The sequence below is a fragment of the Seriola dumerili genome, unplaced genomic scaffold (assembly GCF_002260705.1).
Source record: "Seriola dumerili isolate Sdu_G_001 unplaced genomic scaffold, Sdu_1.0 BDQW01000003.1, whole genome shotgun sequence".
NCBI classification, from domain to species: domain Eukaryota; kingdom Metazoa; phylum Chordata; class Actinopteri; order Carangiformes; family Carangidae; genus Seriola; species Seriola dumerili.
The window spans coordinates 10,971,639-10,994,219 of record NW_019174258.1 but is presented as its reverse complement, the minus strand read 5'-3'; the positions used below and the strand labels follow the sequence as shown (position 1 = coordinate 10,994,219).

General features: G+C 39.2%; 2 protein-coding genes across 2 annotated transcripts in view; one reads left to right on the top strand and one right to left on the bottom strand.

Moving 5' to 3' along the window:
- Positions 1–2,131: 2,131 nt before the first annotated feature.
- Positions 2,132–10,579, bottom strand: ap3s2 (adaptor related protein complex 3 sigma 2 subunit). Its single transcript, XM_022739547.1, has 6 exons — positions 10,511–10,579; positions 9,279–9,370; positions 8,554–8,665; positions 7,448–7,519; positions 4,338–4,445; positions 2,132–3,249 (listed from the first exon to the last, which is right to left on the bottom strand). The coding sequence occupies exons 1-6, from the start codon at positions 10,577–10,579 to the stop codon at positions 3,124–3,126; spliced, it is 579 nt and encodes a 192-aa protein (XP_022595268.1). The 3' UTR covers positions 2,132–3,123.
- Positions 10,580–15,978: 5,399 nt separating this feature from the next.
- LOC111217738 (insulin-like growth factor 1 receptor) overlaps positions 15,979–22,581 on the top strand; it is a 45,310-nt gene continuing 38,707 nt past the window's right edge. The window contains exon 1 of the mRNA XM_022739725.1: positions 15,979–16,069. Coding sequence (XP_022595446.1) covers positions 15,979–16,069 — 91 coding nt within the window. The remainder of the gene's footprint in view (positions 16,070–22,581) is intronic.

Below are 22,581 nucleotides of genomic sequence, written 5' to 3'. Positions count from 1 at the left end.
GAATGCTCACAAGGGAGTAAAGACGATCTAGCACAGAAGGGAAGGGAAACACACCTTATATACACTAGGAGAGGGAGCGACAATGAGACAGGCGCAAGACATTAGGGCAGGGAACAGCAATAACACAGGTGGGAAACTTGACAGGACATGGGGAATGACACCAGACAAGACAGAGACTGTCAGAATAAAACAGGAAGTGACACAAAACCTAACTAAAACAGACTAACTTGATGCACCCTGACAGAAATATAATACATACACCATCTGTCTGTTAAAATCTGATAAAAATGTCAAAAAATGTCTGTCTTTTAATTTAAAATAACTAATAAAGGTTTGTCATGACGTGTGACTGATGATGTACTGATCTTATATACAGTATGTATATTTGTATATTTGTTATATACAAAATTAAATCTTAATATAAACAGACTAGAGTGAAGCACAATCAGCTTGTGAAATAGATATGTAGGGGTTAATAAGAAATAATGTTTCAAATGTCTATTTCGGCCAAGTTAATAAGCAATATAAGCCAAACTAGGACTTTCCCAATCGGTGTCAGCAGAGAGAGAGGGAATGTTTATCTTGTGGACTCCAAGTTACATCTTTCCACGGAGTGAAAAATTACAACAATGGAACCTGTGAACACCCCTGTTTCATAATGTGATTTCAACACACTCTCCCTTCCAGTTCTTTTCAAGTAATGTGCATTACTGGTAATTACCAGAAATTATTGAAATAAATCAAAAGAGGCCTAGTTAGTAGAAGCAGAAGTATTCTGCTTTTGGACTGGTGGTGACATCTGACAAGAACTAAAACTGGACATTTTGAGAAATGCATCAGCACCATGACATATTCACACACATTGTTTCATTGTATCATTTCTCTCTTCTCACACACTTTGTCCTTTCATATTTCAACCACATTTCCTGAACAGGATCAATTAAGTTAATCTTATCTAAAGAATGTGAAGGTAAGGTAAAGGTAACAGAAGCACGCACACACACACGTTTGCATTATCCTTCGACCTGCACATGAACCTGTAACCTATCAGCTGTGTGGTCTCAGCCCCACATTGTACAGATAAGTTTCAGCCAGCTGTAGCAGCTTCACAATTTACTTCTTGTTCAACCCACACTGGATGTTGAAAGACAATCAATAAATCCAAACCAGAGCCAATAATTCAAACTGGACCTTCAGTACATAAAAAAATTCCTGATTAAAACAACAAGCATTTCATAACTGCATTGTGCAAGGACTATTTACTGTTTGCAGTTACTAGCCTTGTTATATGTAGGGTATCATTGTAAATTAAACCAGTGGAATTGAAAGTAGATGAAGAGGGAGGGGCAACAGCTGGCTGCTTTATGTTAACTTTAAAGGTCAGTGATCTTCATGATTTTTGAATTTCATAAACAGCATCTCGAAACTGCATTTCACAGTAGTTATACTCTATTCTGCATTCGTGCAACATTCGTGCACAGTCAAGTATAAACCCTATTGTTGCAGACCAATTCTGAGAAGCCTTCTTCAGTGTAAAAGAAGCAGCACAACATTGCAACAGATGCCAAAAACTTTAAAGCTTATGCATGGACAAACGCAGAACCTGTATTTCCACTACGAGAGAAAAACACAACTTGCAACAAAAAGGGTGACCTGGCATGCAGCATGTTGGATACATTAATATGTCAAACAGGAAAAAAAACAGCACATACCAAACCCTGTGTAGCTGTCTGCATGGGACGCACAAGTTGAGCTGAAGTGATCCTGGCTAACGTGAAACACTCACAGTCTGCTTCAGTCAGGTGGGAGGTGGTGAGAGCTCCCACAGGCATTTCTGGGGATGTGGTGGGGGTAGGCGGGGGGACAACTCTGTCAATTTCCCCCCAAAAATACCCCAAAATTAGTGGGAAGGGGAAGCAGCTGAAGGAATGTGGCTATATCAACTAGACTGCAAACTCTTTGTGGTTGAGCAGAAAGAACTGCATAGGATCGTCAGAGGTACAGAGTGTTCTGTTTAGATGAAAGTTTCACATGATGCTGGCAACAGTCACGGTGACTCAGCCTACTTTCCTGAGACGTAAGAAAAAGTTTGTTGTGAATGAGGTAGTGCACAAGGACTCACCAGCCACAGTGATTTGTATTTTCATTTATTTAATTTGTTGGCAAGGAATGTCTTTGACACCGAGACATATTTTTTTCCTTGAGACGCTTGACAGGACTATATGGTTAAACTCTACCAGAAGAGTATGGCTTAGATGCCCGTCTGGCTCTGAGTCTATCAGGCCGCCAAATACAGCCAATAAGACACAAACACACTTTATAGAAAAAAAAAAAGGTCAACATTAGTCTGTTGCTTCTATGAACATAGGTTGGGCAGATCCTATGGCAACACATTAAAACTAGAATTACATTTTCCATACTGAGCACAATCTGCACCCAGGAGAACAATATTATTCTCAAATCACACAGTTGTCACAGACACAATACATTACAGAGAAGGGGAAAATAAATTGTGACAAGAACCAACTGGAGGAATCTAATCCCATCCGGCCTGTATGAGCACAGACTTGGAACAGGAGATAAAGATGTGTGTAAGTAATGATATCCAAAGGATTATATTACAGTGACCTGTACTCAGTCCAAAAACTCACATCAGACAGGAGGGAACACTTTCAAAACTCAGGCAGAGCAACCGGTGATGAATGTCAGAGATTTAGAAGAGCCGTGCAGGAAAATACGCACTAAGTCAACACAGTCACTTTCATCTGGAAAGAGCAGGAAATCAACTACAGAACTACAAAACACAGACAGAACAGCAGGACATTTATAGATATTAATATTACTCTGGATGCTTTACAGAATCAAACTTTACATTATTGTGCAAATCCTTCAACTGGAGTAATCTGTAACTTGCATACAGCAGAACTCAAAAATAAACCACAGCTTATCTCCCGTACATGAGAAAACACTGGAATGAGGGGGAGAGTAAGCTGCTGTGGTTCTATAGTACATATATGAAATCAGTTTTCTCTGTCTCAACTATAGAGCTAGGTGGAGGGCGACAGCAGAGAAGTGGAGACACCAGTAGCACTTCAGCCCTGCAGAGCTCAGCTGGGATGCTTCTCAGAACGGGGAGAGGCTTGGCACTTTGATATTGATGTCTCCGATGTTGATGTTGCGGGGAATCTCGGGCAGGTTCATGTTCTTCACAGCAGAGACGGCGCGAGCAGGGGCCGCTGATAGACCTCCCTGTACAAAACGAAACAACACAGAAAAAAAAAACTTTAAAAGCCACTCGGAGTGCAATTCTTATGTGATTGTGTGATTATAGCATCTTTCACACTGCAGTAAAATCATGAAAGCAGATACAGGAAAGTAGAAACAGTATTTTTCAGTATCAGTCCATTTACTGCAAATTGTGCATACTCTGAAATCAACCATTTTTAAAGCATAATATTAGATTGTTTTCTTAGAAAGCATTTTTCTGCCTGCCAGTCATGGGAGCATGAGGAAACATTCCAGGAAGTCATGTGCCCGGCCAAGAAATAGACCAACACATGACCCTCTGTAAAACTGCTTCCTTGATGTTTTTAGACTTTTGTAAAGTGAGTTTTAAAGTTGTCTTTTTTTTAAGTTATTTTTTCTAGGGCATTTTTACCTTTTTTGTTATAGCACAGTGAGAGAGAGACAGGAAAGTCAGGTAGAGAGAGGAGATGACATGCAGCAAAGGGCCACAGATCGGACTCAAATCCATGTCTGTTGTGGGTAGGACTAAGCCCATGTGGTATGCACTCCACCAAGGATGATATGTCTGGTTCCGCTGCATCGATTTTGATGCTTTTAAAAAAATAAATAAATAAATCAGTGGAGTGCTATGTATTTCCAGAAGTTAACTTACAGCTGCATAATTCCCATTAATTAATGAATCTTTCTCTTGCTCTTTTCATGAATGTTGCCAGGTAGCTTGCTATGTAGGAAGATGACACTGCTGTTCTTAGCTGCTGTGCCTAATGAGCTCTGGTTGGTCAGATGTTTCTTGATTCACAGGAAACAGGTGTCAATGGGCACAACACCAGAGCTGTTTGAATTGCTGAACAAATCAGAGATGTGGGCGATGATTCAGATGTCTTGTCACAAAACCAACATAACAACAGCAAGTCTGCAAGTTGATTGAGTTAAAACAAAAAACACATATTCCTCTCACTAAAAACCTGTTCTTTGGAACATAGTCAGTACTAGAGAGACGATTGCACAACATACAATTAATGGGCAAAAAGAAATGCAAAAACACATGATTTTGTTGTTTGTTGTTCCCTAAATGTGGCTAACTGGCTGACCTCGGACTTCTCCATGCGGTTCTGCACCTCCACCTGAGCTACGATCTCATTCATGTTGGTCTCCAGCACCATGCCTCCCATCACCACCTCCTGCAAGATGTAATGAACCTGCAGACACATACAACAAAAAGGTTAATACACAGCAATGGCTTGTGCACCTGTTGAATTACAGCCATTAAAACAGGTCTCCTTGAACGCTTGTTGTGACATTAGGACAGTGCTGCCAAATGCAACAGAAAATTGCCAATTATGTCATGCAGAAAATTCAGTAATATAAAATAGTAATTACTCAACATCACACACTGACTGCTCCAAATGGCAGCCAGATTTAACTATTTGAAGCTGTGGTTTACTACCATGTCTTGTTTAACAATTCAACTCTTCTGCGTTTCTTTATATCAAAGAGAATACAGAGGTAGAAAAGAGTCTGGTTCTCTCCGGAAAGTAGATGTCACTCATGGCTCAATTTCACTCTTGAGTTTAGATTTGTGAATTCCTGTGGGAGGAAAAGATTCCACCGCACTGATCCGAATCTACTGCAGGTAATACACTGACTATGTATGAGTGCCTCGCACAACCCCACGTGAAATATCCATTTAAGGATGATACACATGCAAAGAAATGCCTGCAACAGCTTTGAAATCGGTAAGTTACAGCATTCCATAAAGCTACATTTCTAAATTCTCTGCCTGCAGAAAAAGGAGACAAAGTAAACATGAGTAAAATTGACATGAGACAAAGAGATGAAAACTGGTCAAGCAGCCTAAATCTGTGATTTGTGAATCTGCATTTGTGCATGACAGGCTAATGATATTAAGTCTGTTTTAAAACCCTGCAAATGTGTTTAAATTATAATTTCACAATGCCATGCAGGTCTGTGTTGTCCAGCTACCAAAGCTCTCTGAGAGTAAAGGGTTTTCATTCGAGCAGAAATATTTCCACGTTTCATCCTGGGAACATTCCTCAGGCCAAACCCCAATGCACCACATGACATCAATTTCCTGCTGGGAAAATTCAATCAAGATGGCCAAAGATGTGTCCCATTAGTCTTCAGCAACACTTCTAGCTCAGTTCCAGGGACAAAAAGGAGGCCTTGTTGTAGCCTGGACAATGCAGAGCTTCATTCTTAAAAGGAGCTTGTGTATGACTTAAATGCATTTTTTTTTAATCCAGCATCTGAAGAGAAGAGGAAACCTTGAACACTGATTTTTTTCTTTTCATCATTCCTTGCAAATCTTCCGACGTGAAAATAAAATGCAGCCCGCAGGCACAGACAGTTTCACTTCTGAGGTGAACATTTCAGAGGTGCAAGATCTACATTATGATGTCAGGAGCCCGGTTTGACAGACAGTGGCTGTAAAAATCCTCTGCCCACACACCAAAAAGAACTGGACCACTTAGAGTAATGCAGCTATTCCTGAAAAACAGCTGGCTGCACAGATGAGACATCATGAGTCATGTCTCTCTATAGCTCCTTCATTAATATTTCCTCTCATCTGAACCTTTTATTGAAAATAAAAAAGCAAAACCATTTACAATAGTCTGCTGTTTTGGAGTTAGCACACATATAATACACATAATTGAGTCAACATATAGTTGTTTTCAGACACTGATTACCTCAAGGTGCACGCTGAAGGGGAGAACACTTTGCTAAGTGTGAATTTGGCCAACACCAGGAGGTGGACCATTCACTCATATGAGGAAGAGAATGAGATCCTGTGCTTTTAATGGGTCTTCACCAAACTAGTTTACTTGTATAAAACTCTTTTTTTTTTCTTTTTTTTTTTTAAATACAGTGTTGAAGAAAATTTTCAAATGCAGAACCAGACGGACTCCTAGTCTCAGTTAACCACAGTTACATCATCACGTCCTGCAGCTGCTGCACAAAAAAAAAAAAAAAAAAAACTTTTGAGTTTTTATTGTGAAGCAACAGCTAGCGTTGTTGAGTTTGCATTGACAGAAAATAAACATCACATGCAAATATTTTGGAGTTGTTGTCCTACAGATTACAAACAACGGTGGAGGTTGTCCTGACACTGGGAAGAGGCCATAGTTCATTAGGCCATTAATCAGCTTATCAGTGTAGCTCTACATGTGGCATATAGGGTATTTATGTGTATTCACCCACTCACGCAGCTGTATTAATTCATAAATAACTTGCACTTTATTTTGTATCTTTACAGATATCCCCATTCTGCTTAATGCCTTTTTTTAAATTTAATTAACACACACAAGAGCGACTGTGTCTATATAAGCCATGGGTTAACTCTGTGTCCTTCAGTTGGCAATTACATCCTGAAAATCATTGTTTGGTTCTTTTATTCCTTCAAGTGGGTAGATGTCGCCTAAGTACCTTCATACTTTATTAATAGTGTACCCTTTATAGTTGATTTGTTTATGTTGTATTGTGCTTTGTTACTGTATATTGTTTGAGGACATTAAGTAACGGCATATTTTTGGAACCATCACTAACGCCAAGCTCCCTTAATGATTTCAGGTGTTATTTTACTAATCTGTGTGATCTAACCGGTGACAACACGTTAACCAGGAGTGTGGGGACTGTGATGGTTCGAGGTGCTGGTTGATTTTTGGTTGGTTGAGCATGAATATGCTGAATTGTGAGTTTAAGGACTATTGTTGGCAGTTATCACTAGACTAGACTAAAGAATTATTTTAATTTGTAATACTCAAATTGGAATCTTTGGGTTAATTTATTGTTTTCCATAAAAATATTATAGTTATATGAATTGTACAACAGAGAATGAGTTTTGATACTTTTGGATATATTAGATTAGGCAATAATTCCTCATACTTTGTTAAGTAAACTAATTTTGTGATTTTTTTTTTTATTCTTATAGTTTAATCATTTTAAATTGAGTTATTTAGAGTTTTTTTTATTTTTGATACATTTGTTCTGAGTCAGATGAGTTGGAAGTTATACCCTGAAAATCGGTAAAGCCTCTGAAGACCAACCAATTTATTGTTTGTTTCTTTTACTCCTTCAGAATAAAACCACCCTCTTTCTTTAAACATGTTCATCCCGAGCCCGGAGTGATTCGTGGGTACAACGTACACAACAGCAAAAAGCCAACAGAAAAGGCCCCACTCACCTTGTCCATGTGGAATATGAGGTCCAGCTCACAGACATTTTCAAAGCATTTATCCAGCGTTTCCACAAACACCTACAAACAAAGAGGATTTGCTCAGTCGAACATCTCATTTATAAAACAAACACCCACATGTAGAGAGGAGTGAACCTGGGAGATTGTTTGAGATGGTTATTACATTTGAAGGCACAACAAGCGTTGGATCTCCTCAGGGATTTGTATTACGTTGTATTAACACAGGAAGTCAGTGGTGGGTGATTTTAGATTTAATGCCTGGACTGATGCCAATAATAAGGTTGAGGCCTTGTAGGTGGATCAATACAAACATTCGGGCTTAATACAGGTTAATGTGCTTCATTAAAAAATGTAAGCTGAGTGCATTGATCAATAGAAGGTGGAGGAGATATTTAAAAAAGACAAAGATATGAAAAGTTGTTGCCAGTAGTACATTCAAATCTTAACCGTTCAGAGGGTTCTTTTGCGTATTTCATTCCACATGCTATAATTCATCTTTATTGATCATTTGATCATGATCTTTATTGTGCTGTTAACTGTGATGCCAATATTCAGTAGGGGGGTGAGCTGGTTGACTCACTTACTTCTGAGCCAAATACTGATCTTGTTTAACTTCCTGTGTGGTTGACTCGTGTCATTTATGTGCTGCCAAAAGTTACAACATCTAAATGTTCTCACAGGGACAATAAAGCTGTGAAGCCAGATTTCTGCTCTGATAAAAATAAAATGATGTGTCAGAATTTCATTTGATAACTTTAGTGCTGTTAGAGTTACAGTCTGTGTCTGATGGGTTTCTCTATTTACATTCTGTTCCTGCATAACTGTGTTATGCAGAGAGATTTTGACTGGGATGAACAGTAGCATTACATGTATGGAGGTAAACAGGTCTATGATTTCTGTTTCCCAAAATTATACAAATACAGCATCATGCTGCTTGTTCAATAGTTCAAGGGAAAGACAGTGTCTTTCTTTTCTAATGTTGGGTTATTTTATGAGCAAAGAGAGGGTGATGTGGAAAAAGGGAGATGTGATTTTACTTCAAAAATTACATATTAATTATGTTTATAAAACAATAAAATGAATTAGAAACTGACCTGGATCAGGTCCAGGATGCCAAGCTCGCTCTCAGATGAGTCCACACAGAAGACAAAGTAGAGGGTTGCATAGTGCCGGTAGATCAGCTTGTAATCGGAGCCACCAATGAGACTGAAAACATGAAAATGTTATGTTCAAAGAAAATTCTGCATCTGATAGGGACCTCAAAAATAACAGCCCTTCTCAGTCAAACAAATAAATGTATTCTATTAAAAAATTAACAGTTGGGTATGTGTAAAAGAGTTTCTCAGAGGAATGAAATATGTGATAACTTGTGTGCGTTTGCCTCCATCTAATGGTTAAAAATGGGCTACTGCATCTGCAGTCAATTCCTGGCTCATTTATGCTGCCAAGTTAAGTCAGTTTCGGTAGTGACATCAAAGTCAGTGGAGAAAACCCAAAAAGTGGCTCTGAGTTTACAGTAGTTAGTCTTTAAAGTTTTGCCAAAACATCAGAACAAATCATAATTTAATTACAGGTCTGCCTTTCAATCTCTGCCAATATAAACTTAAAAGTCTCCAAATGCACATTATCTTATATTTAAATCACAACATAAAGAAGCCAAGCTCAGTTGCGTCAGCTTTTCTTCAGCAGTGCATCGCTCAACACTAAAAAATGTATCTGAGGGTCTTTATACATACAATAGGTACAAATATCTGCTCTGTTCTTCACGTGTCAAAATGTGATTTTCATACATTAACCCCCCGTAAACAATACCACTTGCCTTCCACCCTCCAAGAAGTTGCAGACATTGTCGTCTCTCTTAGACACCAAATGGAAAGTCTCCCGAATGATCTGCTGCTGCATGTCCTCAGCCTGCAGGAAAACATGTCATAAATTCTACAAAGTGCTGGTCAGTACATCCACCTACAGGCATGCCTATCTAGTTGGCCGTACAAGTTGCACAAGGACCCTGTGGCACGACAGAATACATGAGGAGAGGAGTAGAGTTGTTCCGAAACTGTTACTAGTATCAGAAATACCTCAGATACAGCCTGAAATAATGTATTGGGTATTGGCGAGTACATAGTGTATTCACCGATCGAATACCATGTAATTTATTAATAAATTTTATAGTTTCACATCTGGATAAAACTGCAATTTTCCTGGAAATCGTCTCTGCTGCTCTACAACAGTAGCTTACATAGGAATGTGCACTGTGCAGCCACTGGCAACTACTGTTTCAGAGCAGCAAAGTAGAACAGCCATTACCAATTTGTAGCAATTTGGCAATATGTTACACCGGAAATTCCCACCAGTAAAAAGGCAACGTGTACAGTAGGCAAGGCTTTGATGTGGAGAGGTGGTACTAGTGTTAGGACTACTAGTGTAGGAAGTGTTATATATTTTAAGTTTATTTTTTTATGACTGACAGTCAAATTACATTGGTATGGGGAAGAAGTAAATGGTATCAAAACGTCTATAGAGAGGAGTTATTGTTAATGAGTCCTGATGTTCACACTCGAAACACTGTTCTTTATTAAAGCACATGGTATTACCTTACAGTTGCATGCTAAAAAGATAATGATCCAAAATCAGTGATTACAAGCTAACTACAAAAAAGGCAGATTTGTACGGAGCGTAAAATGTACGCGATTTGCCTTCGTGAAAACATATCTACGAATATATTACACCTGTTTAATACTGCTTAGGGAGGTAACTAAAATGTGTTATAAACATATATTTTGGCTTGAACAAGAGGGAACTGAAGCTGAAAAGGTGTCTAGCTAAGGTCTGAGTTTGCTCCCCTTCACCGCTGCTAGCTAGCATCAGCTGACGTTTTTAGGAAGTTGTATCTTGGTGATCAACGACACACATCGATCAAGATTTTGGTTATATTTGTCAGTACAAGCTGACAAAAGTAAGCCACTACTAACCGCTTGCCAGATCAGAGTGTAGATAGCTGCATAATACAAAAATGCTAATGTTTTGAACAGCAACCCCAAAGATACTTACAAAATATTGATAGAATCTGATCAGCCGCGGTTTTCCATGGTTGTTAAATATCAAGATGGCTTTAATCATTGTTATTCTTAGGCGTTATAAAATCACAATATGAAATTATTGATAAAATATTAAGATTTTGACTATTTAAATGACGTTAGCTAGAGTGCTAAACGGCCTCTCAGCTGCCCGGATGACTTAATTGGTTACATCCGGTTGCGTCTCCATATTCAGTTGTCGGCCTCAAACAAACACACCAAATCATTTGTTCCGGACAAGTTATTATAACTCGACTCCTGTTTTCTTTATTCAAATATCTCTCTTGTAGTCTATGTGGGGTGAAATGTGTATTTTATACATATTTTATACATGCTAATGCATATTCACGTCCGAACTCAATATACAGCACATGTTTTCGCTTAAATTCACCCAAAATTGCGTCATGGAACACAGTATATGAACTTTGTATTGTTTCTCTGTTCCCCATTAGCATTAGTAGAATTGCTATTTGTACATCAAAAGACACTGACGCGTTTGAGTCTATAGACACCTTAAACTATAATACAGGAGCTCTGTAATATTGCAAGCTAGTAGTCAGTTTTTGTTGAAATTGTTTTTGAGGCTCTGTGTAGTATCCCATGAAGTATCCTCAGTCAACACTAGTGAGGGTTTACACTGTTTCTCTTTTCTGTTTGCTATGTATCGTCACAAGTTCTGAGACTTTTTCAACGTCACATTACATAATGTGACTAGTGCACCAGCATTACCAGACCTTTTGTACTTTTGTCAGCTGCTTCACGCTGCCTTGAAAAAACTGTACGTTTTTTTTTTTTTTTGTAATATGATGTTGTCACTCAAACCACATTACAAACTAAAACCTCAGAAATGGTTGGGTTGAAATATTATTTATAATTTAACTGATAAAGGTATGATATATATGAGTGTATTAATCCTTCATACATAATGAGGGTCATGGGGTTCATGAGGGAGCTAGAGCCAGTGCCAGCAGAACTGGCGAGACTAAGGGAAGCATCGTGGCCTCCTGCTTGGGGCAGCAAAGCATGCAACCCATTGGGATGATGTCTTTTATGTTTGTATGCAGTGTCCTTTTTACACCATACACAGTACTGCATGTTCTTCCTACACAAAATTCAATCTCAGTTTCATCAGTCCACAACACCAGTAGTTTAGTGTGTGTGTGTGTGTGTGTGTGTGTGTGTGTGTGTGTGTGTGTGTGTGTGTGTGTGTAAATAGTCTATGTCAAGATGATTATTTGTCACATTCAGTGATGATGTTTACATTATGTGTCCCTCAATTTGTGCAGCTAAGTTTGCCACATGTCCCTCTCCTATAGAATCTTTAGTTGTCATCAAGCTCTGTGTCGTTTGGTAATAACTAACCAAATTTAACTAAGTATTCCATTTTGATAATATTATATTTGTTACATTTTAAGAGGAAGTGCATCTCTGTCTCTACCTCACCTGGTGTGCAGTGACCTCAGGTTCTTTCCTCTGTTGGTAGCTGGGACTTCTTGTGGCCTCCTTTCTCTGTGGTCACTGGTCACTGTGTCTATATTTGGTCAGGATCTGTCTCTGCTTTGTATCTCTGAAAGTGATGAGATATTTCGCCAGTTTATGGTTTAGGGCCAGGTTGATGGTTTAGGGCCAGATAGCAATTGAGTTGCAATTTTGTTTTTTGAGCTTAGGTTTGATTCGTCCAATTTTCCATATAGCCATCTTTTGTTAATTTAATAATTTGGTTGAGTCTGATTAGTGGTTGGAAAGTCGTGCTGGCCTGATGTTGAACAGTACTGGGTGTTATTTGATCAGTAAGTCTCAGGACTGGCTGACAGAAGGGACTCTTTTGGGGGTTCAACTCTTTGATATGGCTTTGTAACTCTTTCCAGCTTTATGCAAATCAGCAATTCTTGATCATCAGTTTGCTGAGATTTCTTTTTTGCAAGGCATGACTCACATCCGCAGATGCTTCTTGTGAATAGCAAACTCAAAATGAATGTGTCTCTAACTCACTTGTCCAATCTTGTTTCCTTTCGATTCCACGAAACTACTGACTCATTAGCCGAGGAGATCGCACTTTTTCCTACCTACACTGGGAATGTTTGAATTGATGTTTTCAATATGGACAAAAACAGCACAATGATTTGTGTCTTATTCCTTAAAATAGATTGTGTTCGTTCATACATGAAGATCTGACCATATTTAAAACAAATTTATATAAATGCAGGTAATTCCAAAGGGTTCACTTACTTTTTCTTGCCATATTATACAGCATGACAAAAGCACTTATCAAAACAATAAGTTGCAGTTTTTTATGGGATACTTCAGTCTCCTTGCACACATTGTCTTTTCAAGGCTTTTCTTCACCTTGTGGAGTTGTGACGGTTGTAGCTGGAGAAATAAAAGTTAATTATAATTTATCCTATGAGAAAATTTAACATTTACTATGTTTTTATGATGAATTTGTAGAATGTTGGGAGTATATACTGTATGCTGGAGGTTCATCAGACAAATCAATTGGGGGTCTGGGGTCTAATGTCACTCTGTCTGGGGATCCTTGACCCACAACTACACCACTTTCAAATCAGGCCAGACAACATTCTGTATTTCTGTGTGATCAGCTTCAGCAACATCAAAATGTCAGAGCACATTTCCTGTTCTGATTTCATATCCATTAATTCTCTGTTGTATGTTGTCATCATTAGTGCTGCAAAGCCACCGGTCTGTTGTCTGCATATCATCTATTATTTCCCCCCTAAATTCCCTTCCTCCTGCATGAGCACAGTGGAAAACAAACAGACGCTCATTAGCATGTGTGACCCGTTGGTGGTAAACAGGCTTATTTCCACATGAGTGCAGTGCGAGAATGGATTCCACCGGGACAGTCGAGGTAGGTGGGCCCACCGGCTGCCTTCATAGGGACTTTAATAGGCACTTAACAAATGCAAGTGGACAGGCACAACATTCTCTGGCACAGGGGGGTCATGTTGGTACAGTGAGCACTTGTTAGAGGGTGACTCACTGTATTTGGACTCTTGGGTGGCCACTGATATTCACTTCATTTTTAATGTGCATTTCTTTTTCTCTCAGTGCTAATTGTTGGATTGTGACGGATGCCGAGTGCTGTCTGCCAGAGCTGAGGTAATGTGTGGCGTTCAAATAATGCCTCTGTGCTCTGCTCTGTGAAGTGATGAAAGCGGCCTGCAATTACAGGGATAATCAAAACTGTCAGGGACTCTTCTATGGACGGTTTTGTTTACTGTCTGCTTCTCTCACAGCATCACAAGCTGCTGGCCCTCCCCTTCCTCAGCCTGGGCCTCAGACCTCAAAAGATCATTGCAACTGTACCTGTCTGTGTTTCAAAGTTAAAGTCACACGGACTTTTAATGAGTTGTTTTAAATCCCCACATATGATAGGCATGGCCCCTATATATTCACTTCACAAGGATACAGCAGGACTGCATATGCCAAGAAAATAAAATTTTAACCCATGACTATGGAAGGAACAAAATGGAAGGAATAAAATTTATATATTCATACTTTCTTGAGCAAATCAGTATAAATTCTACCCCCCCACACTTTTATTTTACTGCAGATTAGAAGACTGCAGTTGGTTTCTCCCCCCTCAAGATGGCAGCATTTCGGTGTCTTTACGTGATGAGATGAATTTGAGGGGCTAATTTTCCAAAATGTTAAATGTTTATTATGGAAAAATTCCCATACATACGCGTCTATATGTGATTTTATAAGTCAGTTGAAATATAATAGGAATTCTACCTACATTAAGAACAATTAAACAGCCGCATATCATATTATAACTATGGTCACATATTGTTTATGTCTAGTTAACAGTAAGACAGACATAACATAGACATTTGGTTTCATTAATATGGGCATTAACATATGAGATGCGAGTGGTATTTGTACATCTATGAATGACAAGCCTATAACACAATAAACTAAAGATACCTCTGTGCTGGCATAGATTGATTAAGAGTTTAATTACAGGTGGTGCAGACAGGCACGATCTTAGCATAGGAAGCCCTCCGCTGAGTATTTGTGAAAAGCAAAACAACCCTGATCCTGGATCAGTATCCCGGATTTCCATCACACCGCGTCGTAAACGGAGTCGCTACGGCGGTGACCAGAGAGGAGAAGTAAGCACGAGGTCTCACTCTGACTGCATTTCTGATCCATCGGATGATGTGCACTTCCATGAACAGGGCGGCAAATGAATGATTTCGTCAATTTGGAGAGTGTTTGTTTATGTGCTTCTATTTAATGAGTGACGGTCCACCTCATAATTGCTTCTGGTGTGTCTACTGTGAGTGTTGGAGGAAATATGGCGTAGTAATATTGTCCTCTGTTGCAAATAATAATGATAGAGTGATGAGATATGGAGTCCTGATGCAAATATTATTTACGGTTTGTTCGGACCAAGACACTGTAAACATACACAGATAAAACTGGACTTCTTGTGATGAGTACCAGAATGGTAACTATGGTAACTGCTCTACAATGGTGGCTAAACTGCAGTAGGAGCGACGCCCACTTTCACAGACTGGAAGGCGGGGCAGAAGTTCGAGTGATTCATCTTTAGAAACAGAGACGATCTCTGCGCACGGCGCCGTGTTTACAGCGAACACGGCAGACTGCAGACTGACCGAAAGAGACTGTGTATGTACCTGTACATTAATCTGTCTAGCTACGCGACCTGTTCAGCTATCTATCGACGGAGGGCATTAGATAACCAAAGGACTTGACTGACTGAGAGCAACAAGGTCAAATACTCAATTTTCCGTTGATTTGAAGGTGAATTATAGCTACCACAACAACGCGGTGCGTGTGTCCATGATGAGCGGCTGAGGAGGAGGAGGAGGAGGAGGAGAAGGAGGCTGCGGTCTGAAACCAGATTTTATCCTGGATATTTCGAAACAAACGTCGTCGTTCACACAGGGCGGCAGTGTATCAATTTGATATGTTATTATATTCCCCAGACCGCCTCTTTCCATCCCGATTTTAAGGGGGTCTGACCCGTTTTCTGCCTCCTGAGGATCCTCCAGCAGCGGGACGTTGAACGTTTTTTCCTCCAGATATGGAGTGTGAAGATGCGGATTGCAGAGGAATCCCCACCGCTGGTTTAGCCGCATTGGTTTCATTATACACATCAATGCGGTGTTGTTTTCGGCAGTAATAAAAAGAACTATGAATACACATTTTCTTGCCAGCGAAATAAATCGGTGATTTTGGAGCACGACTGGACTCCCATTAGCAAACGTGAGAGCTATCCTGCTAGCCTGTTTGTAGTAACGTTAGCTATTAGCTCATTTAGCCGGCTAACAGCTAAAAGGTGCTGGCTGAAGATTTAAAAAGCGTTTTAAGAATATTGACCACGTTGTGCCGACGTTTTTTTCCCGTCAACATATTTATTTACATGGTTTGGGAGGATTTACTCATCCAGGAATGAGGTCTCGAACGGAAAGGAACCGCTTGACCTTGTTTTGGGGTCTGATGCTGGGTCTGTCGTCCTGCCTCCGGCCCGCCACCGCAGAGAGTAAGTAATGCTACTCCTCACTACTACACACGGGGAAACATTGTTTTTTTTCATGCGCCATGCTCCAGCACTCTTCACATACGTTGAATAAAGTTACGATGAAAACACCTTGTCTTACAGCATACGTTATATTATACACCTAATATGAAAATAGAGACATCAGTATTTTCTTAGTAATTTACACATCACTTTTGTGCATTTATGGCGAAAATATTCAGAAAGATTAGTGAATTGGAAATGGACAAGAATAAATCTTGTATGTCACGGTGTAGTTATGAGGTTATAGGAGGAGAAGATTTGAATTTACATTAAGCATCTCACAATATAGTACTATATATGTATGGAGAAAATAGAATTTCGTTTAGTGGGTAAAATCATTTAATTTTATTGTTTAAGTTGTGCAAATAAGTGTAGGTAATTTGGTTTTGGTGAATGCTGTGTGTACTAGCAAAGTCTAGTTGTAATGTTGTAATTTGTTTTTTTCAAACACACCACAAAATAAGTCAGTTTAAGTGTGTTGGTAAATAACTTTACCATGACTCAGCCAGTGGAGAAAGTCAGTCAAGCTGTAGAGTATATACACCACACTGTCAGCTCTGAGTCATAATGTGGTGAATCAGAATCAACAAGAAATGGAAGGTATCTGTTAATAAAAAAAAAAAAAAAAAGACAAAAATATGATTTGAGAAATAAAAAAAAGTGGGTAATTGAGTTTAGCCAGGCTTGTCCTTCCTGTGCTGCAAAAATGTGATAAATTATTTTCAGATTGAAAAGTTCTGCAAAATGTGGGCAAGCATAAGTCTGTTGTCGCTGGACCTGTTTGTACCAACAACCTTGGCAAAGTCAGCTGTTTATACACTAGATAAAAAATGACAACAAATAATAAATAAGCTCACACAGGCAGGCAAACTACATATATTTTTTCATTGATGTGTTTCAGAACTTGTTAGAGGAGGATGGGGAAGCCCAGTGTTAATGCATGGCTTTAGAGTCCTCCCCAGTCCATTTGGGATCTGAGAGGGGCAGCATACAGTAAGAAGTTAAGGGTTTAGACTCAGTTCTGTGCTATGGAAGAACTTGGCCTCTTATATGGCCTCATATTTCATTAGCTTACTGAGGTTTTCTGATGAGATAATGTAGACGTAACCTGACTGGAGAAACACAACTTTTGCGTGTAGGTGTTTTTTTTTTTTTTACAAAAGGCTGTCCATTTTAATATCACTCCCAGAAGATTTACTGAAACCACATACAGGAACACTGTTTGTTCTATGACTATGCTTTTTCCTGAGTACACTTGTCATTTATTCTCCTTTGCTGAACAAACCTGGAGATACCTTGACCTTGGAAATATTTTCATGAATACCAGACTGCTGCAGTTGTGTTGAGCAGGCACAGCAACATTGTCCCATCAGGCAAAAAATAGCAAAAACATATAGACTGTAGTCCAATGATAATCCACTGAAGTAAACTATACTGGTTTGAAACTTTGACAGAATCAATTGATACCACACAGATGACTTAGGACTGTGTAGTGACTAACTGTGACGGCATATTTAGACTCACAGCTTCTGTTAGCTTGAAAACCTTAAAATGTAACAAATTTAAAGCTTCTATATTTATGTCTTCACAACTGAAATTTTTCCATGTTTCCAGATATACTGTAAACCAGGCTTCCCGATTCATCCCATTCATCATGACATGTTGGGGAGGGGTGGGTCAGGGGGTTGAACCAGGGTCTGGGTTTTAAAATAGACCAAGCCAAAGTACATTCACAAGCAAAACAGACTAAGTTCTGTTGATTGGAAAGAGTGAGGAGCTTGTGAACTGTGTGTTATGGGGTTTACTGTTAGCCCCAGTGGTTACAGGACAAACCTGGGAAAAGCAGAGAGGTGCTCCCATCAAAATCCTACATTTATTCTCACTCCTATGTGGAGCTGTCTAAAGGTTCCTTGTGTGGCTAAACTCTGAGCATTCCTGCTGGTTTACTGTATCAGTTGGACTAAAGGGCAGCTGGCAGATCTTGGTTAAGGTCCTGCTGCTGCAGACACAGCTTTTCAGATGAACAAGTTTTGTCTGTCAAGAATGATCTTTTGCTAATGCTTCCTGGTGCATTTCTTCTCACCTTGCCTTTCATGTGGAAAAGAATTTATGAATACGTTCCCCCTCAGGCAGTTTGTCACTAACAGGATGTAAATGAGGAGTAAACACAGTTGCTGCAGTCTAGTGGCAGTGAATGAAACACCAACTTAGAGGGCGTATTGCTTCCTATTTCTTGTTGTATTGGGCTTCTATTGGATTTCCTGTGATTGGCTGTGGAGAGTTTCCCTGCTGCAGCCAGCTGGGAAAAAGGTTATCAAACGTAAATATGTGATTGGGAGCCTCATCAAAGCTGCAGAGATAGGCTTGTGTACTCAGCTGTTTTAAAATGTGTCATTGTGGGAGGAAAGGGAGGGGGAGTTATTAAGCTGCTACACCTGCTATCGGTATTTTCATATAGCTGATGCACAAGATGCAAAATTTGATCAGAAACTTTTGTTTAGGATTTTCACGAGCATGGTCAGGAGCAGTTCCCATGAAATATGGCCATACTGGCATTGCAGTGAGGCCACAGAGGGTGAAGCGTCGAGACTGTTGTGATGTAACACCACTAGGCAGTATGTCTTTGTACAGGCCCGGGTGTTGGGATTGAATTAACAGGTATGCAGCTTGCTGAGGGCCGCTGACAGTGTGCACTGACAAGTAGATTACAGAGAAAGACATAACCGCCATACCAGTGCACTGCCTGCCTTAAATCACACCAGCAGCTCTCATGTCCTGTCGAGAGAAGATTTAAACACTCTAACATGTCTAATCATTTAAAAATGTAGCTGTGAACTCTTTTCAATGTGAGAAGCAAATTATACCCAGTTCACATTTCAACACATTTTAGCTGGACACTGGTACACTACAAGCAACTAGCCAAAGCTCCTGTATGCTGTATGCAAGCAGGGGGAAAAGATGTCAACTTTGGGAAAGTTTTGACATTGGATATACTGGTTGTCTGTAGAGTTTTGGGGGAAAATATAGGGGAAATATAGGACTGTTTAAAACTTGTTTTAGCCAGTTTACTAACTTAGTTTTCACAAATGGTCCCAACTTTCATTTGTGGTTATGATGTATCACTATCTGCCCTTTTTTCTTAGTGTCTGGTGATGCTTTTAGTAGGTATTTCTACATGTTCTTGAAAATACTCAATGGCTGTACCAGTTGGAGAAGTGTGAAGTGGCATAGGATTGGATAATATGTGTAATATAGTGTAGGGATGCCCCTTTTTCTTTCCTCTTTTTACTATGTAATACCACTGCTGGTTTTCATTTTCCAGGTCACATTAGGTCTGAAATGTAAAGTAGAATGTAAGGAGCTTTTCCATGTGAGAATTTACATCCACTTGAGATTAACAGTGTATGAACTATCTATATTTTTATTGCTGTCTTCCCTGGCGATGACATGTCTGGCCTGCCCTGTAGTTGCCTACACTTGTTGCTTCATGCTCTGTATGCAGTTTTAAAACCAAGATGTAAAATAAGATTTATTGTCCTAAAGATCAAAGACAACGAATGACAGTGCTTCTCTTTCTCTGGGCTGCATTTAGGTCTGCTGTGACACCAGGAATATTTAATACCCCTTTCATACAGTAGATGCTGGTTTGGACTTGACTATGTTGGAGTGAACTTCAGCCACAGCTGAGCTTAGTTTTAAGGCATCTCTCCTGGAGTCATGGTAGAGAGTTGGTCACCTGTACAGAAACACGTGATTTGTAAAAGTAAATGTATTTCAGCTGAACATTTTCAGCTAAACATTTTCTTTCATTGCCCAAAAGGGAAAGGACAAAGTTTCTGAAAGTTTGTAGCGACCGATCAGTCCTTAAGAGATTCTACTCTCACATGTGTTTTAATTTGATTTATCACTTGCCTGCAGCTTGTATTTGGGTTAGTGTCATGCAATCATAGTAGCTTTTCTGTCTGTGCGTGCATGACTCCAGTGCGGCTGTCCAGTGGATATGTTTACAGCCATTGAGCTGCATGACTAAAAGATCCTGATTACTTAGGTATCATGTTCATGAACACTGGTCACAATTACTGGCCTTTCTTATTTGAGGGTAAAAAAAATATAGCTTTATGGACCATTTTTGCCTAGAACAAAACTCATAATTATTTTTAAAATTTTCCTGATCCTGCAGTGAAGGATTTCATTGTTAAAGCTAAAATCTGAGAATATAAAGTGGTGATATTTATGTGAAGTTGATAAGTTATAGACCTTTCCCAGGTTTGTGATGTGTCATGTTGTGCTAGGCTGCAAGTTGTGGCGGGCAATTTTCATTGCCAGCAGAAAGGTTCATGGTGTTCTTTGGGAAATTAAACTGGGTTCTACCTCAGTGTAATGTTTACATGTTCACATTCAACATCAGTTTGTAGAGCAGGCTTTCATTTGTCCTCAAAACTGTGGTAATAATGGATAAAGCGTACTAAATCACCTCTTTGTAATTAGTTAGAAAATGGTGAGGAACTTGAAAACAAAACAAATTTGATACATATACACTACTGCTTTTTACCTACTTTTAAAATTATACAGTCATGTGTACAACACATGGACATGTGTGGGAATATGTATAGCCAGCAGCACATTGCTCTAACTCCAAGTTTTACTCATAGGGCAATCCCTTAATAAAAAACTGACATTTATACTCATTAAACCTGCTATGCCAGCCCCCATGTTTAATTGTAAAATGTTGTAATGAAGAAAACAATGTATTGTTTGCTGAGAATGCATTATCTTTCCTAAACCTCTTGGCGTCATATTCATACAGTAAAACTTTACAGACCAGCATTAAAGTGGTAGTGTGACAACCTGTTAGCTGGTTGGTGTGAGTTTTCCATGACTCACTGCCCTGCAGCCTTTGAAGTGTAAATCCTCCTCACAGTGATGTGCGATAATGGCCTCCATGTTTCTGTGGGTGCTGCTGGGGCTTCAGGCTAAGTATTGTTTAGAGCACAGCACACAGGTGGGAGTAAAAGCTGGAAAGGCAAACACTACACCTATCAACACCGATCATCACCATCATGCCTTACCAAACTTTTCCTGATGTGGGTTAGGATTATTCAAAGGCCACACAGAATCCAGAGCAGGGTCCTTTTTTCCATGCTTTTCTTTTGTAGTTGTTTTGGTTTAGTGCATTTCTCTGTCGAAATAGAATCACACTTTACTGACTGTCTCAGTAAATATCAAAGCACTACTAAAGAAGTTAAAAACAAAACAAATGTGAACAAATCTATTTTACAACAAACATAAAAGAGCATAAATACATGTTTTTACAATTTGTTCACATCAAAGGGCAACTGTTCTTTGATGTCTGTTCTTTGATCAAAAGCCCAGACATTTCACTTCTGCAGTAGATTCAATTCACTAGATCACAATGTATACAAAGACTGCTACAGGTTAAGACTTTCCCTGTTGGGGGCGCTACAATTCACGCTCAACTGTTGTTTTTTACGCACGTCAGCAGCGTAGCTCTGGGGATGGCAGGGTCAGTGTCTGTCGGTTGGTCCACGTCACTGGTCTAGACTGAAATATCGAAACAACTATTAGATAGATTGCCATGGCATTCATAAGGGTTTATGTTTAGAGCATGCATTCTATTCACTTTGGTCATTCCCTGACTTTTCTACTAGCACCAACATTACATTGACGTGTGGTTTTGAGTGAAATTTCTCATCAACTTTTGGATGGATTGTCACGAAATTAAGTTCAGAGATTCATGGATGAATTGTAATAACTGGTGATTTCTTAACTTTTCAACAAACTCTTATCGTAAGATCAGTCAAGTTGTACTAAAAACTTGTAAAAACTAATCACATTTCTGCCAGTCTCAGCTGTGCTTTGGGTTTAGTGCCAGTTAGCATGCTAAAATAAGATAGTGAATGTAAAACATTGTAAACATTATAAACATGTTAGCATTGTTATTTTGTGTGATGCTTTCTGCTAAATGCTAATATTATGCTAACATTAGCATTTAGCACAAAGCATCACTGTGCCTCACAGCGCTCCCACCGTGGCTGCAGACTCTTGTTTCATGAAGAATGATGTTGCCATAGCACTTGTGAAACTCCCCCATGATTCTTTTTGCCCTTTGTTTAACAAGCTGTTTTATCACAAATACTGTATTTAATCATCTGACAGTGTGTACATGTTTTATGGATGATACCTTTTCTAGCAGAAGAGTTTACAGGCCTTTAATGTCATTGTATTCTGAAAGCTTCATAAAAGCAGACTGTGAAACAAAAAATTGGGGTCATGTTAGGTAGACACAAAAGCAACAATAACCTGAAAGCAGAGCAATCCAAACTTTATTGCACTGTTAACCTAAGCTTGAATTTACTTTGTCACACCATGTTAAGTTGGCATTGAAAATGAGAACAGCAAGGCAAACATGTTCTGTCAACAACAGCACAGCTCAAGTGTACTGTCAATATTAA

Excerpts from the sequence above, each read along its gene's own strand:
- ap3s2 (XM_022739547.1), bottom strand. The coding sequence starts at position 10,579 with ATGATTAAAGCCATCTTGATATTTAACAACCATGGAAAACCGCGGCTG. Across the intron at positions 9,371-10,510 it reads TCAGATTCTATCAATATTTT|GCTGAGGACATGCAGCAGCA; the intron begins GTAAGTATCTTT and ends GTTTTCCTGCAG. Across the intron at positions 4,446-7,447 it reads TCATATTCCACATGGACAAG|GTTCATTACATCTTGCAGGA; the intron begins GTGAGTGGGGCC and ends ATGTGTCTGCAG.